At 36.9% G+C, this 27,314-nt stretch overlaps 1 protein-coding gene across 1 annotated transcript; it reads left to right on the forward strand.

The window, feature by feature from the left end:
• Positions 1 to 877: 877 nt before the first annotated feature.
• On the forward strand, positions 878 to 26,631 carry srpk3 (SRSF protein kinase 3). Its single transcript, XM_055168119.2, has 16 exons — positions 878 to 977; positions 1,412 to 1,523; positions 4,493 to 4,884; positions 5,005 to 5,113; positions 5,268 to 5,355; positions 5,432 to 5,519; positions 5,689 to 5,795; positions 7,524 to 7,689; positions 9,464 to 9,489; positions 14,036 to 14,255; positions 15,871 to 16,077; positions 16,462 to 16,559; positions 16,677 to 16,784; positions 18,208 to 18,277; positions 23,714 to 23,806; positions 25,943 to 26,631. Exons 1-16 carry the CDS (start codon positions 962 to 964, stop codon positions 26,125 to 26,127), a joined length of 2,085 nt encoding a protein of 694 aa, XP_055024094.1. The 5' UTR covers positions 878 to 961; the 3' UTR covers positions 26,128 to 26,631.
• Positions 26,632 to 27,314: the final 683 nt, after the last annotated feature.

Consider the following 27,314-nt stretch of genomic DNA (forward strand, 5'->3'; position numbering starts at 1 on the left):
ATAAAAGAGATGTTCACAAAATACACACAAGACACTCCCTTAACATTAAACTCTGATTACGCATGAGATTATGCGAGTATCTGGCACACGCGAGCGTCTCTTTTACCATAAACCCTTTAGACGTGTCTGCAGCAGGCACTTATTTTGACAAGACACGTGATGCACGTAGGTTCCTAGATGCGCCGAACACATATTTTGAAATTACGAACCACACACGACGGGCTATACATGTTGTGAAAAAATAAGTCACCGGCCGCCACTGCAAACCTGTATAAATGTATTTGTTCTGATGAACATGAAGTACGATATTTTGAAAAATGTTATTAACAAAAAAGATCTGGGGCACCATTCACTTCCATAGTACTTTTTTCCTACTATGGAAGTGAATAGGGTTTACAAACGGCTTGGTTTCAAACATTCCTCAAAATATCTTTCTTTGTGTTCATCAGAACAAAGACATTTATACAGGTTTGTAACAACATGAGAGCGAGTAAAAGATGACAGAATTTTCATTTTTGGGTGTACTATCCCTTTAAGGCCTATATAGCATTTTTGTGCCAATAAAATGATTATGTAAATTTTCTGTTTGCTTAACTGTGAAAGGAGATTCGTGAAGCACAATTCATCAAATTAATGGATTCAGCATAAAATAATATAAGGGACAAGTTGTAGATGTGATTCTTTTTTAAATATGCATATTTTGAGTGATCATTCGTTTTTTATATAAGTTAATATATTCAGATAATTTAGTGTTTACAAAATTACATGATCTGTTTCACAGATTAGAGATTATCTTTTAATATAAATCCAGACACAGTGTTAACAAAAATACATGTTTTATTGTCATTTCGATTGAGCCAGACATGTATTTGACTGAATCTCCTCGCGCATTCCTTAGCACACACAACACGCATGCGCAAAACCAGCTCAAGCGAATGTGCGTGAGGTGACAGCTGTCCCGATGATATCGATGAACGGTGAGAGTGTTTTTTATTCAAATACACCCGGACAACGTAAACACGTTGATATATGTGAATGTAGTATGTGTGTCGAGTATAAATACACCGATGTCGGCTTGTCAGAAGATCAAAACGACGCTTGTTTTGCTGACTGGAGCCCGTGTTAGCGTTAGGGCTAAGCGCGAGCACGTTTAGAGAATCTCATGTTTTGATTTACACTGATTTTTTTTTTGTTTGTTGAAGTATTTAGTGGATTACTGATAAATGCATACGTTTGAAATGCTTATGTATCCTGCTGACGATATATAAACTCTATTTGTTCATGCATGTTGTTGCATTGCCCTCCATTGGTTAGTTGCTTATATATAGTGAGTGACTGGGGGTGGGGGTTCATGTACTGTAACGCAATGCCTAAAATGTGATTATAATATAATTTCTCTGATTCATGACAGTAAACACCAGTAATAACAGCCTTCCCCAGCACAACCACGGCAAAAAACCCAAGAAGAAGAACAAGAAGAACCGCAAAGGGGCAGCAGTGGAGATCTCTGGTTTGGAGCTGGGGTGAGTGAAGATCCAGATCTGGGTTTGCTGCTAAAAATACACAGGAGCGTGGCCATGGGAGTCACTTCTCCAGATAAGCATATTGACTCACGGCCCTCCCTCTCTGCCCATGCACGTCAAGCCTATTTTAACACATCTTTAAAAAATGTAAATAATACATGTTAGACATGCAACCATCATGTTATGACAGGGAAAGGTTATTCTGCATTGCATGGTAAAGGTCCAAAAATTTAATCTTCCTTGTTTTATTCATTAAGCATGTACATTTGGTGTCATTGTTTTTTCAGCTTTTTCAAATTTTTTGTTTAAATTATTTGGTACTCAATGGCTTTGTTTAGTTTACATGCACATTTTTTTTCAATCCAGCTGAATTTAATCCGATTGCAGGTTACGACAATACAGTTTACATATACCCTTAACATTGCAATCTGATTCAAATGTTGGTTTACATGTACATTCTATAGACCCCTTCAAGGTTTGTAAACATTGAATGACTATCGGGTGCACGCGCAGCATGGGGTCAAACTGTTCATACCATCCAGGCTTTATAATTTAGCCGCTGATGTTGTATTTTTTTTGTTTTTGAGATTTTGCATGAATAGCGAAAACTTAACGGAAGACCTGGTGCGATTTTCACAGCCCACGACGCAAGTAGGCATTTTTGACGATACAGAATAATACGCAACTCAATCTGCTGTAAAGGCTTTTCTGACCCCGACATGCGCAGTGGGAACCGCCTGTGACGTGAACCGTGAAGGGGTCTATATGATCCAAACCAAAAGTCTGTGCAAGCGCACAGCCAGGGTTGCTAGATTTGCATATCTAAACTAGCCAAATGGCCATTCAAAACTAGTCCAAAAGCACCCCAATGACTATTCACAGCCCAAATACCACAATAACTAATAAACAGAATGTTTTCATCTTTAACCTGCAGAAAAAAATCAACTCGCTGACACAGTTTAAAAGTACCCCAAATCTGAAGTCCGCAAAAAAGAAAACACACTTTTGGAAAGGCACAACACTATTTTATTGCATTGTTATGAAAGACATGAACGCACTGCAGAATAAAGTGCGTGACCCCATTACATTAATAATGCGTGTTGCTATTGCATGTTAATGTGACGAGAATCATATGATACGCAAATATGAGTTAAATATAAGACTTGAGCACAATTCTTCTGTGCATGTGCACAAGGTATTTTTGAGAAAATGCGTACTTTTCTCCTGATGATCGGATCACAGATCGCACTACACAACCCCTTTCAATACGATCAGAATTTGCATCCGATCGACCTCATTTATATTGATTAAGCTGTTTACATGATGGCTTTTCAATACGAATGAGCCATCAATACAATTACAAACGGATTATTTGGTTACATGTAAACCTACCTATGGTCATGGACTGCAAGATGTTACAGGCCATTACAATATAATATTTTCTGTAAAAAGTTTATTGTACAGCTGAACATCATGATTTCCCGTTGTCTGAATTAGTGTCAATTCTGTTATTGTAAAACTCTCTTACCAAAGTAAAGAAAATGACACTGTACTAACATATACAGTACCGTGCAAAAGTCTTAGGCCACCATCACCAGATTTGTTGTTTTAGTAGTTTTAATGTCCATCCATACTTATTTTTCAATCTTTTTTATTAAGATAAAAACATAATATAAAGGAAATATGTACAAAAAAAAAAATTTCAGGACTAAATGTCTTCTTTAGGCATCGTCGGTGTTTAGTGTGACCTTGGCACTAAACACATCTTGAGCGTTTTTGAGCAGAATGAAGTAAGAAGACTAATTTCTTTAAAATTAGAAATTAGGATTTAATTTTATTTAGGTTTAAGAGATTCTGCAGTTTCCTGCTATTGCTCAAGTGTAAGAGGAGTTATCCTAAAAACTTGACACTTCAGCTTACAGTTTTATACAGTTTTTTCTACTATATACACATTTCCTGTATTTTCTGGATGTATTCTATTAAAGAGACCGAGAAACAATTATATGTGATCACTATAACATTGCAAAAACAACTAATCTACAGGGTTCCCACGGGTCCTTAAAATCCTTGAAATGTGTGAATCTGGGGGGGATTCAAGGCACTGGGAAGTTTTTGAAATTATACATACATAGATACAGGTCATTGAAAATGCTTGAATCTATTTTATGCAAGAAGTTTTCTGAAAAAAAAAATCCATATTATTCCCTGTGTAGTGTAGGATAATATCATAAAAATTCTAGCATGCTAAACTGTTCGCTTTTAATGCTTATATCTTCTGTATGTGAATGTTGATTCATACCAAAATGCTTTTTTGCATAGTTGTGGTTGACACATGAAAACGTCTCGGGTTACGTATGTAACTGTTGTTCCCTGAGAAGGGAACGAGACGCTGCGTCTCCCTTGTCATACTTCCTGCGTCCCTGTAATGGCGTCTTTGGCAATATTTCAGATAGTGATATACTTCCTGGCTCCCGCATCACCCTGTCTTTGTCGTTAAGCCTCATCATTGGTTGAATTTGATATACACATTCAGACGCACTTACCCCTGAAAGTGTCACCGCTGTGACGCAGCGCAATTCCCTCAAAAGGGAACTGTAATAATGTATCTTAAAAGGTAACACGATGTAAACTTGCTCTCACTTGAAATTGGCCTAAGACTTCTGCACAGTACTGTATAACCAGTAGTTATCTATATATAACATATATAAGCAGTTTTTATTAATAGCAAACATTGATTTACTGTTGATAACTATTAATAAATCAGTACGTTGGCCAGAGACATTGAGACGGTATGTTGACACTATTTATAAAAATTAGTACCTTCTGGTTTATAATTTATGGAGTTTTTTATCATCAGTATTGCTTAAACCATGACTACATTTGTGGTAGACAACAATTATGTGGTATTTGGCAGAGTAGTTGTTCTTTGTATCTGTGACAAACTTTTTTTCTTATGCATTGCTTTACAGACCTCAGATCCCTTCTTCCGATGAACTGTGCCACATACTCACCATTCACAGATCCACCACCCCTCCAGATTCGCCCCCGACGCCCCCGTTGAACCTCTCTCAAAGCCCACCAGACCTCCAGCCTCCGGTCCCCCTGCCGCACTCGGCTCCTATAACGGCGGTTTCCTCACCCTGTGTAGTCTCATCCCCAGACACGCCTTCCACTCCCATAGCACCTTCACTCGGTCTACCTTCTGTTCTTTTCACAACTCCTCCCACTCCACCGGCCCCGTCCAATCAGACAACTCCACCGCCAACACTGAGCCCTCCCCCTCCAGACTTTTCCCCGCCCCCAGCAGAATTACTCGGGTCAGATGATGAGGAGCAAGAGAATCCGTCAGATTATTGTAAAGGTATGAAAGCCGTCGGAAATTATTGGTTTAAAAAAACGTTGATGTACGATAAAATATGTCATGCCACAGAGTCTAAAAGCATTCCCGTGCCGTTTTATGTTTATATAATCTTGTGTTTAGGAGGGTATTATCCAGTGAAGATTGGAGACCTATTTAATGGCAGATATCACGTGGTCAGAAAACTGGGCTGGGGTCATTTCTCCACTGTATGGCTGTGTTGGGATCTACAGTGAGTACTTTATATCTGTTTAAATCTTAATCCCAGAGATTAATCTGCTGTTCTGGAAGTACACGCACTAAACGTTATCAACAAATGTCTGACTATGCATGTGGATGAGTTGTACAACTCTCTTTGAGTTTTGTATCGGTCTGCCTGTTTGTAGACGGAAACGATTTGTTGCACTTAAAGTGGTGAAAAGCGCCCAGCACTACACTGAAACAGCGCTGGATGAGATTAAACTACTGAAATGTGTAAGTGTGAGAACCTTCCAATAAAAATCTATTTACAGCAACAACGTGCACCCTAAACCGAATTACTTTTCCACAGGTGCGAGACAGTGACCCGACAGATCCTAAACGTGAGAGGATAGTTCAGCTGATCGATGATTTTAAAATCTCTGGTGTCAACGGTGTTCGTATCCCTCTCGTCTGTGTCATCTGACTATTGTGCCAGTGCTGTGGTGCATTAGTTTGTGTGATGGCCTAATATCAGTGAATTTTTGTTTGCATTTGTCTGTTTTCTTTTTAATAATTCACAAGCACAGCATGTATCTGGCCTCTGTCCTTGACTCTCGGATATCTCAGATGTTTGTATGGTACTGGAGGTGCTCGGTCACCAGCTGCTCAAATGGATTATAAAGTCCAACTACATGGGTCTTCCTCTTGTCTGTGTAAAGAGCATTCTCAGACAGGTGAGTCTCACACTGTGGGTTCACACCAGCCACGTTTGTGGCGTCAAATTCGCGTCTACCACGTCTAGTTGGGTGGGTTAGGTTATTAGAGCAAGCTCCTGATTGGTTAATGCGACGCATTTTTCAGCCAAAGTTCAAATTTATCAACTCGTGCGTTTGCCGCGGGCAACGCTCAATTCGCGCCATTCGAGTGAACTAGACCCTGCTCACTTTTTGTAATCACTTCACTACTAGAGCAAGCTCCTGATTGGTTAACACGGTGCGTTATTCCGCTAAAGTTCAAATTTATCAACTCGCGTGTTTGCCGCAGCAACGCTCAATTCGCGCCATTCGCGTGAACTAGACCCCACTTGCTTTCTGTAATCACGTCACTACTAGAGCAAGCTCCTGATTGGTTAATGCGGCGCATTTTTCCGCCAAAGTTAAAATTTATCAACTCGCTCATTTGCCCCGGCAACGCTCAATTCGCGACATTCGCGTGAACTAGACCCTGCTCGCTTTCTGTAATCACATTACTACTAGAGCAAGCTCCTGATTGGTTAATGCGGCGCATTTTTCAGCCAAAGTTCAAATTTATCAACTCGCGCATTTGCCGCGGCAACGCTCAATTTGCGCCATTCGAGTGAACTAGACCCCGCTCGCTTTTTGTAATCACTTCACTACTAGAGCAAGCTCCTGATTGGTTAACGCGGTGCGTTTTTCCCTAAAGTTCAAATTTTTTTTGTAACTCGTGCGCTTGCCACGGCAATACTCAATTCGCGCCATTCACGTGAACTAGACCCCGCTGGCTTTCTGTAATCACTTCACTACTAGAGCAAGCTCCTGATTGGTTAACACGGTGCGTTATTCCGCTAAAGTTCAAATTTATCAACTCGCGTGTTTGCCGCAGCAATGCTCAATTCGCGTGAACTAGACCTCACTTGCTTTCTGTAATCACGTCACTATTAGAGCAAGCTCCTGATTGGTTAATGCGGCGCATTTTTCCGCTAAAGTTCAAATTTATCAACTCGCGTGTTTGCCGCGGCAATGCTCAATTCGCGCCATTCGCGTGAACTAGACCCTGCTCGCTTTCTGTAATCACATTACTACTAGAGCAAGCTTCTGATTGGTTAATGCGGCGTGTTTTTCTGCCAAAGTTCAAATGTATCAACTCATGCGTTTGCCGCGGGCAACGCTCAATTTGCGCCATTCGCGTGAACTAGACCCTGCTCACTTTCTGTAATCACATCACTACTAGAGCAAGCTCCTGATTGGTTAATGCGGCGCATTTTTCCGACAAAGTTCAAATTTTTCAACTTGTGCGTTTGCCGCGGCAACACTCAATTCGCGCCATTCGTGTGAACTAGATTCCGCTCGCTTTCTGTAATCACGTCACTACTACAGCAAGCTCCTGATTGGTTAACGCTGCGTGTTTTTCCGCCAAGGTTCAAATTTTTCAACTCGCGCATTTGCCGCGGCAACGCTCAATTCGCGCCATTTGCGTAAACTAGATCTGCAAGTGAGGCGGAATCGCGTCTACAGCGCCATGCTAAATGCCTCATTCGTGCTGCGAGACCTTGGTTTATTACATTTTTTGGGTAATTTGTAGTACTCTGTTTAACTTTATTTGCTTAACCCCCCCCCCCCAAATAACAGATGCCATCTGGGCTTGCTTATAATTTAAAACATTTCTTTCGATGCTTCTTGCGATATGATTCTGACCTCGTCACTTACATTTTCTCTCCTCAGGTTCTTGAGGGTTTAGATTACTTGCACACAAAATGCAAAATCATTCATACAGATATAAAGCCAGAAAATATCTTATTGGATGTAAGCGAGGTGTACGTGAGACGCCTGGCGGCCGAAGCAACATTATGGCAGAAGGCTGGAGCTCCGCCCCCTTCCGGTTCCTCCGGTATGTCTTTTAAGATCCACTTATTTTTCGCCAAGCATGCGACACGAGTTATGGTCTAAATTATATGACTTATATACTATAAAATATATATACTGAAACTATATGTTATACATGATATTATTTGCCCAGGGATACTCAAAGTCTGGCTTTCCATAAAGCTGTCAGGGGTTCAGTAGACGTTTCTGAGAGTTTACACACTATAATCATTGAAGCTATATACACAGCAATCACTTTCTTTGTTGTATTTTTGTTTTACGAAATTGTGAATTACATTACTGATTGGTGGGGTTGTGACTTGATGTGTAGAGCTTTGTGTTAATAATGCAAAGGTTATAGGTTTGATCCAGTGAACACGCATGATAATAATACATGTATATCTTAAATGCACTATAAATTGCTTTGGATTAAAGTGTCTACCAGATGCGTAAATTACAGGTTGGTTGTAGCATTTTTATACTTTTAATTGCACGCTTTCCATTTAGATGACGTCAAAGGCTAAAATGCTTTTGAAAACAAAATATATGCTAAATTTGCCTCATAATTCTCAATATAGATTTAAAGTGAATTATTTTTATTTTTGGGTAGTTATTAGGGCTGCCTAATGATTAGTGGCGACTAATCGTTTGCAGAATAAAAGTTTTTGTTTACATAATATATGTGGGTGTACTATGTATAATAGTTATGTATATATAAATACACACACATGCATGTTTAATTTGAAGAAAGAAAAAAAAATAAATTGATATATAATAAAAATTATATGTAAATAAAAAAATATACACATGCAAATATTTCCTAAATATATACATGCATGTGTGTATTTATATGTATATAATAATTATTATATAGCTGAGTCCTAATCCATTTTTATGTAAATAAGACACCAGCTAAAGTCATTTTTTCTTTTGTGATTTGTGACCCTAGACCACACAACAACTCAAACAGGTCAAGTTTTTTAAATTGAGCTTTATACATAATCTGAAGTTAAATAAATAAGTTTTCCATTGATGTATGATTTAAAAATATATTCGAAAATCTGGAATCTGAGGGTGCCAAAAAAATCTAAATATTGACAAAATCGCATTTGAAGTTGTCCTTAGCACTGCATACACTCACAAAAATAAAAGTTTTAATATATTTACATTAATAAATGTACAAAATATCATCATGGAACATGATTTTTACATAATATCCCAGTGATTTTTGGCATAAAAGAAAAATCTATTATTTTGACCTATACTATGTATTTTTGGCTATTGCTAGAAATATACCCGTGCTACTTAAGACTGGTTTTGGTTTTGTGGTCCAGGGCCGCATTTGAGTATCCCTGGTGTTAGCTACAACAAAATAATGTGCTTTCTGTGGTAATAATCAGATATTTATTCACATTTTAATTTTTTTTAAATACTTCTTGTGCAAATCTTCAGTTTTCTAAAATAAATCGAGCCTCTGGGTCATTATTAAATGTGTAGTAACATGCTTTCACAACCATCATGGATGTATGCTTGTTAAAAAGTACTTTAAATGAAAATTGTTCATCTATCAAATGAGTTTTACTCTCAAATCATTAAATTGATCTGCATGCCGGTGGCTATTTCTCCTTCGCTTTTGTGCTGAATATGAAGCCATCATTTCTTATTTCTTTGCTGTTGTCTGTTTGGTTTCTAACTGTGTCCTATCTTTTCTTTCTCTGTTTCTTTTATGTTAATTATTATAATTATTATCATTATGGTTTTCTGTCCTTTCCCTCTTTTCTCCTCTGTTCTGATGGCAGTTAGCACGGCCCCCAGGGATAAACAGGTACGTTGAGAGTTGTGCCTGCTGAAATACAGATAGGATGTAGTTTGTTCTGGTGAAATGACACATGTGCCTGCTGCTGACCCTTAACACACCCCTGTCTCTGTGAATATATGGGCACGAAGCACTGAGAGATCTACAGATCCACTGATGTGGGAGACAAAATATATCAGTTCTCAATTAAAAGTTACACACGTAAAATACACTTTTATTTTTGGGGGGATATTTGATTTGATATTATTTTTGATTGACAGAGTCACAATCACTGTATACTGTTTGAATAGGACTAAATTGGCTTTTTCAAAATCTATTTAATCAAACTAGTTTAGTTATTTGTTATAACAAGTATTTAAGCTTTAAGCCTTTAGATTAAAAAGAAAGCAATTTAAGTTCAAACATTTGAGTATTGTGTATATCATACACCCAACACTATCTCATGGCAATTTGTGCGTAATTTATGAAGTGGCTAATACGTATTAATTCGTTCACATATATACTTTTTTGTACGATTTGATTTTGCCCCTGTGACTTTGATTGTGGTTTTGTTGTATTTTCTGTTAATGATAATCGTATGTTTTCGTACGACCAAGGGGCAACCTTCCGGTTGTTGTAAAATAACACAAACGTGACTTAGACTGCAATTAATCGACTGACCACTAGAGGCTGGCTCCAAAAGAGAGTTAATCCCATAGACCCCCCATGTTAAAATGCTTTACGCCAAAATAAATATGTTAACAGCCTGGTACTAAGAGTGTTTTTTGTCTATATAGCTAATTTTGGCTACAAAAATGCTCTTCACAATCGTACGGGTGACGTCACGAACACTATGTTGATAATTTTTAAGAGTCTATGTGAAATTCATACGAATTAGCCAACTCGTAAAATTCATACGAATTATCGTGATAATTATTATAGTTTTTCAGCATTTATTAATCTTTGTTAATATTTGTTAATGACAATACAGTTATCCATGGTAATGTTAACAATGAGAAGTTTTGATTTTCTAAATGTAGTAGTAAATGCTGAAATGAACATGAACTCAGATTAATAAATGCTGTATTGTTCATTGTTATAGTTAAAGCTCACGTAACACACGCTGTTTCTGCATTTCTGATGTTAATCTGGAGGACCTATAGAGTAGTATGACGCCCTTTATATCTCCGAAGAGTCTTTCGTTTAATCAAATTGATAAAAGAAAGATTAGCTTTACCGAATTAACGTACGAAAAAATGAAGAAGGAGGAGTTACTACCGCGGGTGGAGCGAGTACGAGTCATGCAACCCTCTACAACACTTATAACTTATGATTCATTACATGTTCGTGTCATTTATATAATATGCACGCGCTTATTTCCAACATAAGACAAAAGGGTTTTCCGGGGGAAGTGCCCATATAAAGAAGTGATACGTATCGAAAACCCCTGAAACATCAGTTGGACCTGTAATCGAAAAAAACGTTCCGAAACTTGTACGAACGCTGGCAAAGTGCATTCGGCACAGAAATACTCTGTAACATGTCCAACTGTTTTTTGACAATTTGCCTACGTTTAGCATGAGGAAACAACTATATAACTGTGTTAATAAGTCAGAATGCTTGAAATACCATTAAACCCCCCCTTTAATGTTAACAAATGTATTTACTATAAATGTTAACAAATACAACCTTATATCACCCAATCAGTGGATTTGGTTTGAGGCTCTGTGCCGTCCCACAGATGTGATGATTTTACACCGTTAATTCTTTACTAACATTGTTAGACAATTTAAAGGATTTTTTGCATGCTGGATCATAAAACAGGCTCCTCCTTGCATCTGATCATCTGCCTTTCCTGTGATTCTTTAGAAGAATAGTTGAATGTGACATTTTTAAAAGTGGATAAGGAAATCTCTGCAGTCATTTGTTTTTACATGACCGTCTGGACTGAGACCCACTGTATCCAGTATCCTGCTTTTCTTATTTCAGGCACCTCCGCATGGTTGAGTGTGATTTCACAAATCTGTCACATTTATCGCTCTTCTGAATATAAACAAGATGAAAGCAGGAATTATAATTGAAATAAGGTCTGCGAAAAACATTTTCTTTGCTACATGTCAGTCAATCGCTAACCAGGATCAAATTAACTTTCTGTTAACAATTTTTTACTGCATTCATATATTCGTATTCAAGTAACATAACTGCTAATGTGTGTAATTATCTGAAGTTTTTTATCTTTTAACTGTGCCTTATCTTTTTGTCATTATGGCATATTTTGCGTAGTTGTAATTTTTCATGTGCATCAGTTATCTTTTCAGTTTTAAGAGAAAGCGCTTCTCTGACGAAAACCTGACGAATTTTTACGGCAATCCATATTTCCGCTATTAGCCAATAGTTGGCGTTCTTACCCAACGTATAAAACACTTAAGCACCCACTGATTCAAAAACAATAAAACTTTGTGTATGTTTTGATCATAGTTTTGATTCTGATCGCTAACAAAAGCCCTTTTACAAAAATGCAATTATCTCAGTTTTTTGTTCAGAATTTTGTATTTTTTAAGAAACCTACCAGATAAAAAGAGAACAAATTAAGATAAGATAAAATGCTTTCATTTGTTTGTTTGTTTGTTTGTTTGAAACTGTTGTTTGTTTGTTTTGTCTGCCGCTGACTGGCAACTTTTTTTAATAAAAACGCTTACGGAAAAGAGAGAGAAAGACACATTCATGTTTACACCTGGTATTTTAATTTGTCTCTTTTGTCCATTTTCAGGATTGATGAAATAAGTTTGCGCAACTTTCAAACGCAAGTTTTGAAACAAAAACGAAATGCGGACAGCTGCCTCTTTAGTTTTTTTTTATCAATGAAAGCCTAAAGATAGCGCTGTACAATTTGTGTTTGCACTAGAAGTCAGGACTGATGTAAAAACATTGTGCTCGGTACATCACATTAGATCAATAGACGGTGTTTTGTGGCTGCTCGAACACATTCAACCACATGCGTGCTTACACCACAAAAGCAATCCGGTCGAATGTGTTTTCCACTTCCTTTAAATTGGACAAGCTCAAAACTTTTCACACCCCGTTTACACCTGTATTTAGCTTCATCCACTTGTGATCCAGTCGCCCAAAACGCATCTTCAATATCAGGTGTAAACAGCCCCTAAAAGATTTCAGCGATTAGTGTTTTTTGTATTTAGAGACAATTGTTTCTGTTTTAAATTTGCAAGAGTACAGCAGTATAAGGAGGAAAGACGTATAAAAACACAATATTGCTTAAACCACTGAAGGTTTTTAAGCGTAAGAGACCAGTAGTGTATTTAGACTGAAGGTTTTTAGTTTGCATTTAAAAACAAATTCACATGCACACAACAATATTGTCAAAATGATGCATGGTTTTGATGTCATCATTTCGCATGTCAGGCCAGTAGATGGCGATGTTACCTTGTAAAGAAAGTTCTTCTACAGAACGATAAATACAAAGACTGCAAAAGCATCGAGCAGTTTTGTTAATGGTAGTTGACCCTGGACTACTTTGGCAGAGAAGCGTCAAGAAAGCTTGAGCCGCATAAATAAAGTTCAGTAGGCCGCCATTGTTGTTTTATTTATATTTGCGCATACCAAATACACGTTTTCAAAAGTTTGCGTTTTCAGGACCCCAAAGCACTGTTGTTGTATAAACGAACAGCCAAAATGCATAAAAAAACTCTAGAGTTTTCGGTTAAAAACTTTGTTGTGTAAACGGCCCCTTGTTTGATGAGTCTGCTCATATTTGATGTACAGTAAGCAGAACACCCTTTAATACAGACGGTACATCTAATAAATATATCTATCTATATCAGCATTAGTTTTACAGACAGTGCCAGTCAAAAGTTCATGAGGTCAATCCTGTGAGCTTTAGTAAGGCGGACGGGTCACGACTCGACCCGACGGCAGAGCTGCCATCCTAAAAATAGTCCCAGGAATAGTGCAGGAAATGGCGCAGCGGTGTCAGATAACCCCCTCGGCAGATTTCTGTTTATGCTGCGTCATTGTAAGCCTAGAGTTCATGCAGACATGAGGGAAATCGTTTTGGAAAGACCCTCGTCATTGCCGGATGTCTGTGGACCTGATAGATCTTGTCAACAGAGACGCAATGGTTCTAGTTTAGGGTTTATACTTTGCAGGGCTTTGAACCATCAACCTTTTAGTTACCAAACATGTGCAGGACCACCAAGCAACTGTTTCTAAAAATAGCAAAACTACATTCATACAATGTTATTGGTGTGATCCATGCACTTGCCAACAGTGTCATATGTGGTTACAAGATGTTCAGGTCCTGAAGAGTTTAATGTGATTGTTTTGAAAGAGTACAACTCTCCTCGCCACACGATTTGAGGTATCTTTTATGTCTATAGCACAAACTGAACAACAATAATGACATCTCAAATCGTATTCTCTAGATGAGTTTTTCATTGATACATGAGCACAATCATAATTGCACGAGTTGATGTCCTGCAAGTATTTATGGATCTGCAGTTTGGTTTTATCTCAGCATTCATCTGACTCTGTTTTCACCTGTGTATGTGTGTGTGTCTAGATGGGTAAAATATCAAAGAATAAAAAGAAGAAGTTGAAGAGAAAGGCTAAGCGACAGCAGCGTTTGCTGGATGAGAGGCTGCAGGATCTTCAGAAGATGGAAGAGCTGGACGGAGCTCCGCCTTCAGATGCTCCAGTAAACACGCGTGCCCTCTGGAGACTCAGTGAGGATGGAGAATATGATGAAGAAAACGCACAGAGTGAACAGATCCACACCAGAGGTTGATGCCATGTTTCTATACACTCAAACTATTCAAATAGCATTGGATATTTACTGTGTAATAAGCACGTACCGCAAGGCCTTAAAGTGATAGTTAACCTAAAAATGAAAATTACCCCATACTTTACTCACCGTCATGTATATGATTTTTTTTTTCAGAGGAACACAATCAGAGTTATATTAGAAAAAGTCCTGGCTGTTCCAAGCTTTATAATGGTAGTAAATGGTGCTTCTGATTTGAAGCCCAAAAAGGCAATCAATGTGATTTTGTAAGAAAAAAATATATATACACTCACCTAAAGGATTATTAGGAACACCATACTAATACTGTGTTTGACCCCCTTTCATCTTCAGAACTGCCTTAATTCTATGTGGCATTGATTCAACAAGGTGCTGAAAGCATTCTTTATACAAGTTGGCCCATATTGATAGGATAGCATCTTGCAGTTGATGGAGATTTGTGGGACGCACATCCAGGGCACGAAGCTCCCGTTCCACCACATCCCAAAGATGCTCTATTGGGTTGAGATCTGGTGACTGTGGGGGCCATTTTAGTACAGTGAACTCATTGTGATGTTCAAGAAACCAATTTATTCAATTGACCAATGATTCGAGCTTTGTGACATGATGCAATATCCTGCTGGAAGTAGCCATCAGAGGATGAGTACATGGTGGTCATAAAGGGATGGACATGGTCAGAAACAATGCTCAGGTAGGTCGTGACATTTAAACGATGCCCAATTGGCACTAAGGGGCCTAAAGTGTGCCAAGAAAACACCCGCCACACCATTACACCACCACCAGCAGCCTACACAGTGGTAACAAGGCATGATATATCCATGTTCTCATTCTGTTTACGCCAAATTTTGACTCCACCATCTGAATGTCTCAACAGAAATCGAGACTCATCAGACCAGGCAACATTTTTCAAGTCTTCAATTGTCAAATTTTGGTGAGCTCGTGCAAATTGTAGCCTCTTTTTCCTGTTTGTAGTGGAGATGAGTGGTACCTGGTGGGGTCTTCTGCTGTTGTAGCCTATCCGCCTCAAGGTTGTGCGTGTTGTGGCTTCAAAAATGCTTTGCTGCATACTTCGGTTGTAACGAGTGGTTATTTCAGTCAAAGTTGCTCTTCTATCAGCTTGAATCAGTCGGCTCATTCTCCTCTGACCTCTAGCATCAACAAGGCATTTTAGCCCACAGGATTGCCACATACTGGATTTTTTCACACCATTCTTTGTAAACCTAGAAATGGTTGTGCGTAAAAACCCCAGTAACTGAGCAGATTGTGAAATACTCAGACCGGCCCATCTGGCACCAACAACCATGCCACGCTCAAAATTGCTTAAATCACCTTTCTTTCCCATTCTGACATTCAGTTTGGAGTTCAGGAGATTGTCTTGACCAGGACCACACCCCTAAATGCATTGAAGCAACTGCTTGCTTAATGAGAAATTGAACAGGTGTTCCTAATAATTTTCTTGTTAAAATGAATCCGACTTCCTAGTGCCAACTGATACTAAGACTAAAATCCTATTTGTGATGGGTTTTTCTTATGTTATCTGAGATGTTAAAACATTTAACAACATCCATTGAAATAATTTTCACCCTGTGTTACAGTGAACGGTAATGGTCCGACTAAAAGCAGTCCAGAGTCGGGTTCATCATGGCTGGAGGAGAACTGTAATGGCTACGGACCGCTGCGTTTCTCCAGTCCTGGTTCGGGTCTGTCAGGCATGTCTGGATCCATCCTGTCTGCTACCTCTGAATCGGCTCTGTCCACCCTGTCGGGATACTCAACGGAGCGCTCGCTGCTCTCACCTAACTGTACGTACTGCGATTTGATGTCTTACTTTATTAATGACCATTTTCTCGCTTTTGATAATCTAACGTGTTTTGCAGTTTTGTTAAAACCCTAAAGGACATTTTGCTGCTTGGTTTGGTGTCTCTTACTGTAGCCCTGCCCAACGTCAGTTGTGTTTTGCTCTAGTATCATATCTGTTTTGATTGGTCATGGGTTTAATTGCATACAGTAAAAATAAATGCATAACTTTGGTTGAACGTACTTCTGTAATCTTCTCACATCACACCCTGCTTCAGAAGTGTTAATGGTCTTGCAGATTAACCTTCCTATCCATAAACACTAAGATAAAATGGCATCTCAGCTGAGCCTCGGGCATCATCATCATTATTTCCACTTTTTTTCCTCAGCATTCTCTGCTGCTGATTTCCTGGTGAATCCTTTAGAGCCTCAGAATGCGGACAAGATACGCATTAAGATTGCAGATCTTGGCAATGCATGCTGGGTGGTAAGCAACATCTCTCTAAAAAGTGAATGATGGATCATTTCAGCGCTGAAATATTTACACACATTTAAATTATTGATAAAAAATGCTTGTTGATGCCACAAATATTCTTTTTCTCAGCACAAGCACTTTACAGAGGACATCCAGACCCGTCAGTACCGAGCTCTGGAGGTGCTGATCGGAGCAGAATACGGCCCTCCGGCTGACATATGGAGCACTGCGTGTATGGTATGAACTTATTCATCAAACAATTACTTTTTTATCAAATCACTGAGAAACTCTTGCGACTACTGCTGCTTTGTTTTTATATCAGTACTGTTCTGTTTGATTCTGTTTACTCTAAGGCTGCAACTAACGATTATTTTCATAACCGATTAATCGGATGATTATTTTCCCCTTCGATTAATCAACTAATTGCATAAAAACCTAAATATCTACTCAACTAGATTTTTTCACTTATTATAGCTAAATTAAACCCAAAATTAGGATATTCACTTGTAGAGGTGGACTTTTAAAAATGCAAAAGCCACAGATTCAGTTTTACTAATAAAATCTTGATTTGATTTTGATATTTTAAGCCTTAAGTTTGTGCAGCTTTTAAATAATAAAATAACTTTAAATATCAAAATATAAATAAACAAAAACATAAAGTTGTAATCTTATGTCATTGCCCGGCAACATTTTTTGTGATTTTCACAGAAGTTTCACAAAATGTTTTCCAGGTAAAATTTCTTCTAAAAATGATATAAACATACAAATATATCAAATGAAAGAACAGACCCTCTTCCTTTAAATAACAACAAACAAACAAACAAAACAGGAAAACAAAAACGTTTCATCCTATCTATATTTTTTACTGCTTAAATATGGGTATTTTTCTTTAAAAAAAAAAAGCTGAAATAATTGCATTTTTGTAATGGAATTTTGTTAGAGATCAGATTCAGAATGATTATCAAAACATACATAGTTTAAAATTTGTAAAAAACGTTTTGGCTTCAGTTTTTCCCTAAATTAGGTAAGTGGATAATTGCGGTATTACAGATTAACATTAAAAAAGTTTTTGCAAATGTTTTCTCTTAATTGACAAGATAACTCGTCAATGACAGGGCAAGCTTTAAGGGATTTTCTGGTGAGGAAATTTTGCCACAGATTAATAAACTCCTTACAATCTTCAACTTTAGACCTTGATGAGAATTAACATTATTCGTTATTAATAAAATAAAAAAGCCAGATGATATGACAGTAATATACTTGAGTTGTTACACAAAAAATCCTGCATTTTCCCCTTACTTTAAAAGAGATGATTAGTTTATGGTTCATTACCATACAAAGTCACTTTATCATGAAACCTTTATTAACCCTCGTTTGCGTTTTTCACGTGACTCCCGCTGCCCTGTGCTACATGCCGCAGCTCGTTTTGCTTTTAACCAAGCTGGTCACGCTGTGAGAAAATTCCCCGACTTTTATTATAAGCGCATAAAATGTGTCTGCTGTCCAAAACGACGGTGGTGCATTAACAGACCAACTAATCAATAATGAAATTTGTTGACTATCTTTATAACTAATTATTATCGATTAGTTGTTGCAGCCCTAGTTTACTCTACTGTATTGTTATGCTGTGTAAGTTTTATATATTGGGATGTCTCAACAGGCATTTGAATTGGTCACTGGGGATTATCTTTTTGAGCCTCATTCAGGAGAAGACTACACTAGAGATGAAGGTCAGAATTATTCGTTTGTGAAACAATGAAATGATTTGATGATCAAGACAGATTGGGTCGCCAACACTCTTAAAAATAAAGCTGCTACAAAAGGTTCTTTACAGAAGATTGATATCTTTCATAATGTTTAACCCTGTAAAGCCTGACACATTAAATAATATTTTTTTAGTGTTTATTGGACCTTTTGACAAAATACCCCCAAAAAAGACTCAATAACATTTTTTGTATATTCTTATTTTTTGTATCATATTTGATACGTCAGGTCTTTATGAAATGTTTCTAAAATGTTTATTTTAGAAATGAAAACTAATATTTTCATGGCATATGCAAAAAAAATTTAAGCTGTCCTCAGGAAGCACTTCATTAGGAGTTAAAATCCTCATCTACCATATACCTATTCAACCGTTTAGCAAGGGATTAGCACGTATAAAAACCCATCATCAGGCTAAAATCAACATTTTTTTAAGGGAAATATTGATCATGGTGATGACGTAGAGGTCTCAGAAACTCATATATCAAATACGATACAAATGGCTTTACAGGGTTAATAATCTAAAGAACCTTTTTTTTCTACAAAAAGCAGAAAGATTCTTCAGATGTTAAAGGTTCTTTATGGAACCATTCAGCAAAAGACGCTTCATCTATGGCATCGTAAAGAGCCTTTATTTTTAAGAGTAAATATTATATTATAAGGGTCAATGATGTGACGTTAATTATTTTGTTTCCGTATGGATAAATTAAATGTAAAAGCGTTCAAATTTCAAAATAAATTTGCAGATTTCTGGCATACATTCTCTTTTTTTGAGGACCAAGTCAAAAATTTCTGGTTTTATTTCATTTTGAAAGAATATTTGGGGATAATTGCACAAATGTCAATGTGGTGTAACAAGTATTTTTTTAAATTAAAATATAAATATATTCATAAAAAAATTAAATGAGTTGGTTACTCGCGTTAATCTATTTTGTGATTATAAGGGGTCCAAATATGGCCCCATCCATCCGTTTGGCCCAACGATGGAATCCAAACGAAGGGTAATAGTGCGTTCAGTCTTTTCCGGCACTTGCAAGTGACGTTTTGGCATTTATGCAATTTTGTATTATTATCTGACTCCAAGATAATGTTAATATTAATCGGATTGATGATTACTTTTAACAGTTACAGAATTTGGGTGGATGTTTGGTTATTCTTGTTTAGCCCTACTTGTTATTGCATCCGTTCATTCGGCTACTCATGTCGCTTTGGACTCACGCACCGGCCGTTTATTAATATTTAATAATCATGCGGGCCCACGATTACAACCGAATCAGGCTTGGTCGCTGCTAGAGGTTTGACCATACTGTATGTTCAGAAGGCCGCCTTTTACGCGTGCTCATCTCTGAAAATACTTTATTTAGTCCCCATAGAGGTGCAACTTAATTATTACAATATTTATTTCTAACCAGAGGCTCACGACCACTATCATAAAACAAACTGACCGTCTTCTCCAATGATAGCTTTGTATAATCGTGTCATAATTTAATATGCAACTTAGATAGATTAATATTGAAATAACCAGAGGCTGAGGCTCATCTGATTTAGAGTGGTCAGACAACATTTACTTGTTACTCTAAACAGGAAATTAGCCTCCACGCATCTAATTTAACTTAAACTAGCGCCAAGTGCTAGTCGGATCTCCAAAATCCTCCGCTGATGTACTACTATGCCATCTAGTCTGGGATTTTGGTCCGTAATACTAGCCTGATTTTTCAGACATTGCGGTAACAAGGATACATCGTAATTTACTAATCATGTCAATAACTTTCGTAGCAACACAGAATAATCCAAACACAATTTATTAACCAGGTAGGTAAAACATAATTCAGAAGCCAATTTACATTCCAATTCAAATACGAAACAAACGAAAAACCGTTGCATACCTGGTAAGGAGATGAAGATCTGGTTACAGATTCCTCAAAATAAAATAAAAAGAAACATGATGCTGTATCAAAGATACAGCATCATGGGGGTGCATTTCTAGATATCGAAAATCCCGCCTGGGTCTTCTACACATCTCCTTAAATAACCAGAGAACAAAGCATATAGGAGTTTGGTACTGATTGGTTGTTGTAAAATCAGGGGTGTAGCCTAATATACATACAGTGGGTGATTGGTCAACATGTCTAAGTTAGGAGTTGTCTCCCAACATTAGGTTAATTTTACTTATTTATTGTCACAGATTAACATTGAATCCTGTTGTCATATTAATAAACCCAAATGTACCACTTGAATTAAAACACTTCATATAACACCAAACAAGACCAGTTTCAGATACTTTGTGTATACAGAATGTAGCATTCCATATACAGTTTGCTTGAGAACATGAGAAGAGGGGGACGAGAAAGTGTGGTAGGGTGTCCCACACCATGGGGTAACTGTCTTGGGGGGTAGATGTGAATTCTTTGAGAAAGGTTTCAGATGATAATTCAACAGGAATTAGGAAGCGATTCCCTGTGGATTCAGCCATTTGCTGCTGGCTTCAGGAAATACCTTTTGTCAGGGTTTGGCACCACCTTACAGCTCTTACATGATAAATTAACACTTGCAGATTTATCACAAAATAGAGGAACGCGAGTATCCAACTCATTTAAATTTCACTAATTGTAACTGCGTAATACTTCGCTACATGTTTATTACCGCTAAAAGTAGTGAAATTACAGTAACGGAATTACTTTGTAAATCATATGTCAGGACAAATATTACTAAAACGCATTAAAATTTACATTAAGAAAAACTATATAATATATAATAAATTATATTTTAAAATTATTTTTTTCATGATTACGCTTGTATGCCATCAAGGTGGATAACATATTTAATATTTCTCATTCTATAGCGCAATTGGCGTTTACACCATTTGACATTTTCAGGTCCACTCAGTCTTAACTTTTATAAAAATGGTGCAAATTTAATTTTTTATTGCGTTAACATAAATACATTGTGCATTGAAATAAACCCGATGCATGCTTTTAAAACAAGTTTTAAAAAAAACTAATTTAATTTCTCATCTTGTTTTTGTCACTGACCCATAAATCAGTATTGTTCAGCCTTTTTTGAGTCTCCAGGTTTTTCATAGTTTCTCAAAATAAGGTAATGCTGTTCGAATGATAAAAAATAAGCCTTGATTTTTTTTCAAAACCAGTATGGGTACAAATATATTGTGCATCCCTTGTGCCATTTTAAATCAACAATAGCGCTGTTATTGTGATATACAGTGGCATGAAAATGTATGTGAACCCCTAGGAATAAACTGGTTTTCTACTGTGATTTGCCATAAAATGTGATCTGATCCTCATCTAGGTCACAACAATAAACAAACACGATGTGCATAAGATGACAACACACAAATAATTCTAGTTTCTTTTTTGAGAACCCCCATTAAACATTCATAGTGCTGGAGTGAACCCTTGGATTTAACAGCTTATTGAGCCTCATTTGGCAGCAAATGCTTCAAGCAGGCGCTTTCAGTAGTTCTGAATCAGACCTGCGCTTCGTTCAGAAGCAATTTTTGCTCATTCCCCTTTACAAAACCGCTTTAACTCAGACACATTTGTAGGATGTCTGGTGTGAACCGCTCTCTTGAGGTCATTCCACAGGTTAAGGTCTGGGCTTTGACTTGGCCACTCCAAATGGAGCATTTTGTCACCCTGACATTATCCTGTAGGATTTTTTTTTTCACTTAATAATTCATTTTTCCCTCGATGATGGCAAGTGGTCCAGGCCATGAGGCAGCAAAGCAAGCCCAAATCATGATGTTCCCTCCACCATACTTCACTGTTGGGATGATGTTTTGATGTTGGTAAGCTGTGCCCATTTTGCGCCATAAATTTTTTTCCCAAAAATTCAACTTTTGTTTCATCAATCCATGAAACATTTTTCCAGTAGCACTGGGGTTTGCCAAGGTGCTCTTTTGCAAACTTCAGGCTCACAGCAATGTTTTTCGAGAGAGCAGCGGCTTCCTCCGTGGTGTACTGTCATAGACACCGTGCCTGTCCAAAGACTTGCGTATGGTAGACTCAGGAACAGAGCTGTGTGCCCGTTCCAATGATGTCTTCAAGCCTTTAGCTGTTACTCGTGGGTTCTTCTTTACATCATTGAGTATTCTGCATGGTGTCTTAGGAGTCATTTTGACTGTGTGCCCACTTCTAGGAAGGGTCTCCATTTATAGACAATTTGTCTAAGTGTAGATTGATGGAGTTCTAAACATTTTGAGATTGTTTTGTATCCCTTTTCAGCCTTATGGAGTGCAACATCTCTTGATCAGATATCTTTATAAGAGCATGGTTCAGAAGAGCTGACAGCAATCTTAAAATGTGTGAGTGTCTTAATATCAATCAAAGTTGCACTAAACCACACATTTGAACTCATTTTATTAATTGGACTCCAGTTTGCCAGCTTCTGACAAAAAAGCTTTCAATAAAGTAATTAGTCCATGGGCTCACTTACATTTTCCTCCAGCACTGTGAATGTTTAATGGGTCTTTCCAGAAAAGACACAAGAAACTGGAATTATTTATGTCTTGTGAGCTTATGGACATCGTGTTTGTTTATTGTTGTGACCTAGATGAGGATCAGAATCACATTTTATGGCAAATCACTGTAGAAAACCAGTTCATTACTAGGGGTTCACATACTTTTTCTTGCCACTGTATGAACAGCTGTGACACTATAGTGCTTCCCACACATTGACTTTATATTTGGTGTGAAATTTTGAAATCGTTTGCCCCTCTGTGATATTAACTTTATCTACGATTGATTAACAAGTGATTATTCAATACTTCCACGTCATCTTATTTTTTGTGTTTTTGTGTGCTGTTACTGCGGGGTAACTTGTATTATTAAAGTTCACACAAAAATGAAAATTTTATCATCATTTACTCACCTTTATGTTGTTGTAAACCTGTATGAGTTTATTTATAGAAAATATTTTGATAAATGACAATAAGCACACAGTTGATGGTACCTATTGACTTCCATAGTAGAAAAAACAAGTACTGTGCAGGTCAATGGGCACCATTAACTGTGTGGTCACCATCATTTATTAAAATATTTTCTTTTGTTGAGAAACTCAAACAGGTTTAAAACAACATAATGGTGAATAAAGGATTTTCTATCCCCTTTAAGAAATTGGAGGACAAGAAAAAACAAAGAAAGATGAAGCGCTTTGTTAATGCCAAAGAGAAGGTGAAGAGGGGGTTGAAGTGGTTGGATTTGAGAAATCTAAATAAATATATTTAAAAATCTAGTACACCTAGTAGACCGTTTTCTGTCGTCAGATAATGACGGCCTTTTCCACCGGCTACAACCCAAATATATTACAGATGTGTGGAAAGCACTGCAATAATATTTAAAAAAAAAAAAATCTGTAGTTTCTTATTGTTTATAATTGTTTTTCTCCAGATCACATAGCTCACATCATTGAGCTGTTGGGGTCCATTCCTCCACATTGTGCGCTTTCGGGTAGATACTCAAGAGAATACTTCAACCGCAGAGGTGAGATTCACTGAAACAACCTGTTTGACATTACACATTTATTATATCAAATCACAGACTTTTATGCTTTAATAATTGCACTGGGGTTACTGACATATAGACGGTTTCAGCAGCAGCAACAACATAAACAAACAACTTTTGTGGCCCAAACTGAACTTCTGGTAGACTTACACATAGAATCAATAACAACAGAGTCCTACTACAGTAGATGATTTTTATTAACAAGCTAAATAAATAACCAGTAAATGACCTTTAGCTAAACCGTATCAACCATTACACTGAGCGAACGTTACTGTGTCAGATGAATATATACAATGTTAACTGCAAATCCTTGAATTCTTGTCTGGCTGCAGGGAATCTTCCTACAGCTTTGACCCAATGCTTGCAGTCTCCCCTCGTCTTTATAAAACCGAAACATTTTTATTTTTGAAGAGAGGTACGATTAGCCTCTAGCCAGACCAATAAACAAAACACAGACAGGAAGTTAACTTCGGGCCTAACGCGTAACTCAGGGTCTTTAAAATTGCATGAATTAAAGGACATATATGTTTAGAGGTAAACTTATAGATAGCACCATTGCTGAACCTTTGATTTAATTTCCTGGATTCTTTGAAGAGGAAAATCTTATGTTATTAGTTATGTTGAACTTATGTAGATTTAAGAAGCAGCCTTTCGAGATGGTCACAGGGAAATCACTTTCATGAGCTCAGTGGTTATTCTGACACAGTTTTCTAATGCCATGATATGTCAGGTTATTATTAGATCAGAACTGCCTTCAAGAAGATCAGGTCATTAGTAAAGTTGTGTCTGTGTTGAGTTACTGAGAAATGTGCATGAAATGGTGTCACATTTAATTCCACATTCATACCCATTGACTTCCATAGTATTTGTTTTTCCTACTATTAAAGTCGACGGGTACTGGGTACTGTTCAACTAGTCCAGGGGTGCACAAACTTTTTCCTATACCATAGGCCAAAAATCAAACCTGACTGAGAGCCGTGGGCCGAAAGTAAAAGTTTGCTGTGTTATATTAAAATTAAAGTTGCCCTGATTCTCCTCATTTATCATTTTCTAATATTTAAAAAATTCTGTTTTATTTTCAAAGGTAACTGTTGTAAATAAAGAAATTATTTTGCCAATCATTTTTAAATTTTCTATTAAATTTTAGTCTGTGTGCCACTGCCTAAACCTCTCCATTATTAGCCCTATAGTACCAGATTTCATTGAGTTTCATGATGCATACTATACACCTACAAGTATGCATGCACATATTCACTTTAATTCCTTGCATTTAATTTCAATTTTCGTTTTTGTAATGCACAAATAAAACTAAAAACATTACATTTTAGGAAATGTTTATTTAGAAATATAAACATCTGCATCAGTTATGTTTATCTCACATGACATGATGGGCCAAATTAAAGTCCATTGCAAGACATCTTTAGTTTGGGAACCTCTGAACTAGTCACATTATCTGTACATTTTTCACTTAAATGGATTATTTTTAGCAGTGATGGAAAATCTGTCATTTTTACAGATTACAATCACAAATTGGATTATAAAACAACATTTAGAGGCAGTTTCCCGGACTGGGTTTAGGTCTAGTCCCAGACTAAAATGCATGTTTGATCTGTCTTAATTTAAAAACATCTTGTACTGACGTATCTTAACATATATCGGTACCATTGTTTTGTCTCAATATGCATGCCAGTTTTGTTTTTGTATAAGGTATGTTTGTAAAAACTACTTTAATGTCCTAATATAACTAAGCAGGGTTAGGGTACATAGAACATGTCATCATTTTTAGAAAATGTGCACAAAATTTGTACATTAAACATCATAATGTACTTTAGGTATTACATACTGAAAAAGTGAACTGAAATGGATCATTATATTAAAACTGACGAAACCCTAAGATAAGCGGATGTCAGTAATGTTGTTTTTGACCGTTTTCACATTTCTGAAGTCCTTGTTTTTGTTGCAGATCTATGTTTATCATTCTCTCAACCTTCCCTTCAGATACAGCTGTATTCATTTCAACTTTGCTGGAAAATAGGCCACATTGACGTTGCTTCTTGTGCTGTCCTTTGCTTGGCACGAGCACATTTTAACTGAGCATTTGTGTGTTTTGTGCAGGTGAGCTGCGACACATCTCCAACCTGAAGCCGTGGGGATTGTTCGAGGTCTTACTGGAAAAATACGAGTGGCCGCTGGATCAGGCAGCCCAGTTCAGCGACTTCCTGCTCACCATGCTCGAGTTCATACCAGAGAACCGCGCCACCGCGGCCGAGTGTCTACAGCACCCCTGGCTCAATTCATAACCCGTCTCGGGTCTCCCTCCCAAATACATTTTCACTGCATTCGTGCGGTCTGCGTCCCTTAGGTCGGTTACCCGTCTACAGGTGCACACTTCCACTTTTCCGAGCGTACGCTCCCAGAAGATGGAGTATTCTGAGCACACACTTAGCTAGCTAACCTCAAACTTTTGTTTTTATATATTATACAGTATATATTTAAAGAGGCTTTGATCTCTGAACATGATCGGGTAAAATGTCTGTCAGATGTTTTCATTTTGTGGTCATCTAATCATGTAGAAGGTTCACATATTTATATGTTAAAATAGTGCCTTGACATGCCATCTGCAAAACAGAAAAAGTAAAAAAAATCATAAAACCCTCACCTTTTTATATTTGTCTGCGAATATGTGTGAGGAATGCTTGTTGTTTGTGAATATACAGAGCTCTGTATGAATACTTGATTCAATTCAATAAAGACTTGGGATCTTAAACACTGTACCGAAGAATAAAGAATCTCTATGAACCACAGTGATATCAGAGTAATTTATTTTGTACTGTCCTATATGGCAAAAATTCTAAATATACAAAAAATGGCCAAAATATATATTGATATATACTGAAATATATTTTGGAATATGTTTAGAAAAATATATTTTTTACAAATTTATTTTTTGGCTTTTTGTATGTTTGGAAAAGCATATATTTAGCCCTCCATGTATTTCAATAAAAAATTGCATTGAAAAAAACGTTTTTACGAACCTGTAAACATGTTTTAAAAGGTTAAAATTAAATATATTTTCAACTTAAATGTACTTTATAAAATTAACGTGTACTTAGCATTTATTTAAAATATATTTTGGCAAAAAATACATTTTTGCCAAATGGGATGTAAAATTAGAAATATATTTGATTGACCTTGAAAAGGTTTTCAAATGTTGATATATGATGGTTCAAATTATAATAAGTATTCAAATTCAAAAATATATTCAATTGAGCATTACTTTCTACAAAATATATTTAAAATACATTTTGCCGTATGGGGTAGAATACATTTGGTGCTTTGTAAATAGCTGTGATTACTGGAAGATATTTTTGTATGGAGTGAGTATGAATAAAAATCAAATGAAAAGCACACACTGCAAAAACATTATTTTCAAGAAAAAATTTTCTCTGTATTTTTGTCTTGTTTTCAGTAAAATGTCTAGAGATTC

The sequence above is a fragment of the Misgurnus anguillicaudatus genome, chromosome 5, assembly GCF_027580225.2.
Source record: "Misgurnus anguillicaudatus chromosome 5, ASM2758022v2, whole genome shotgun sequence".
Taxonomy (NCBI): Eukaryota; Metazoa; Chordata; class Actinopteri; order Cypriniformes; family Cobitidae; genus Misgurnus; species Misgurnus anguillicaudatus.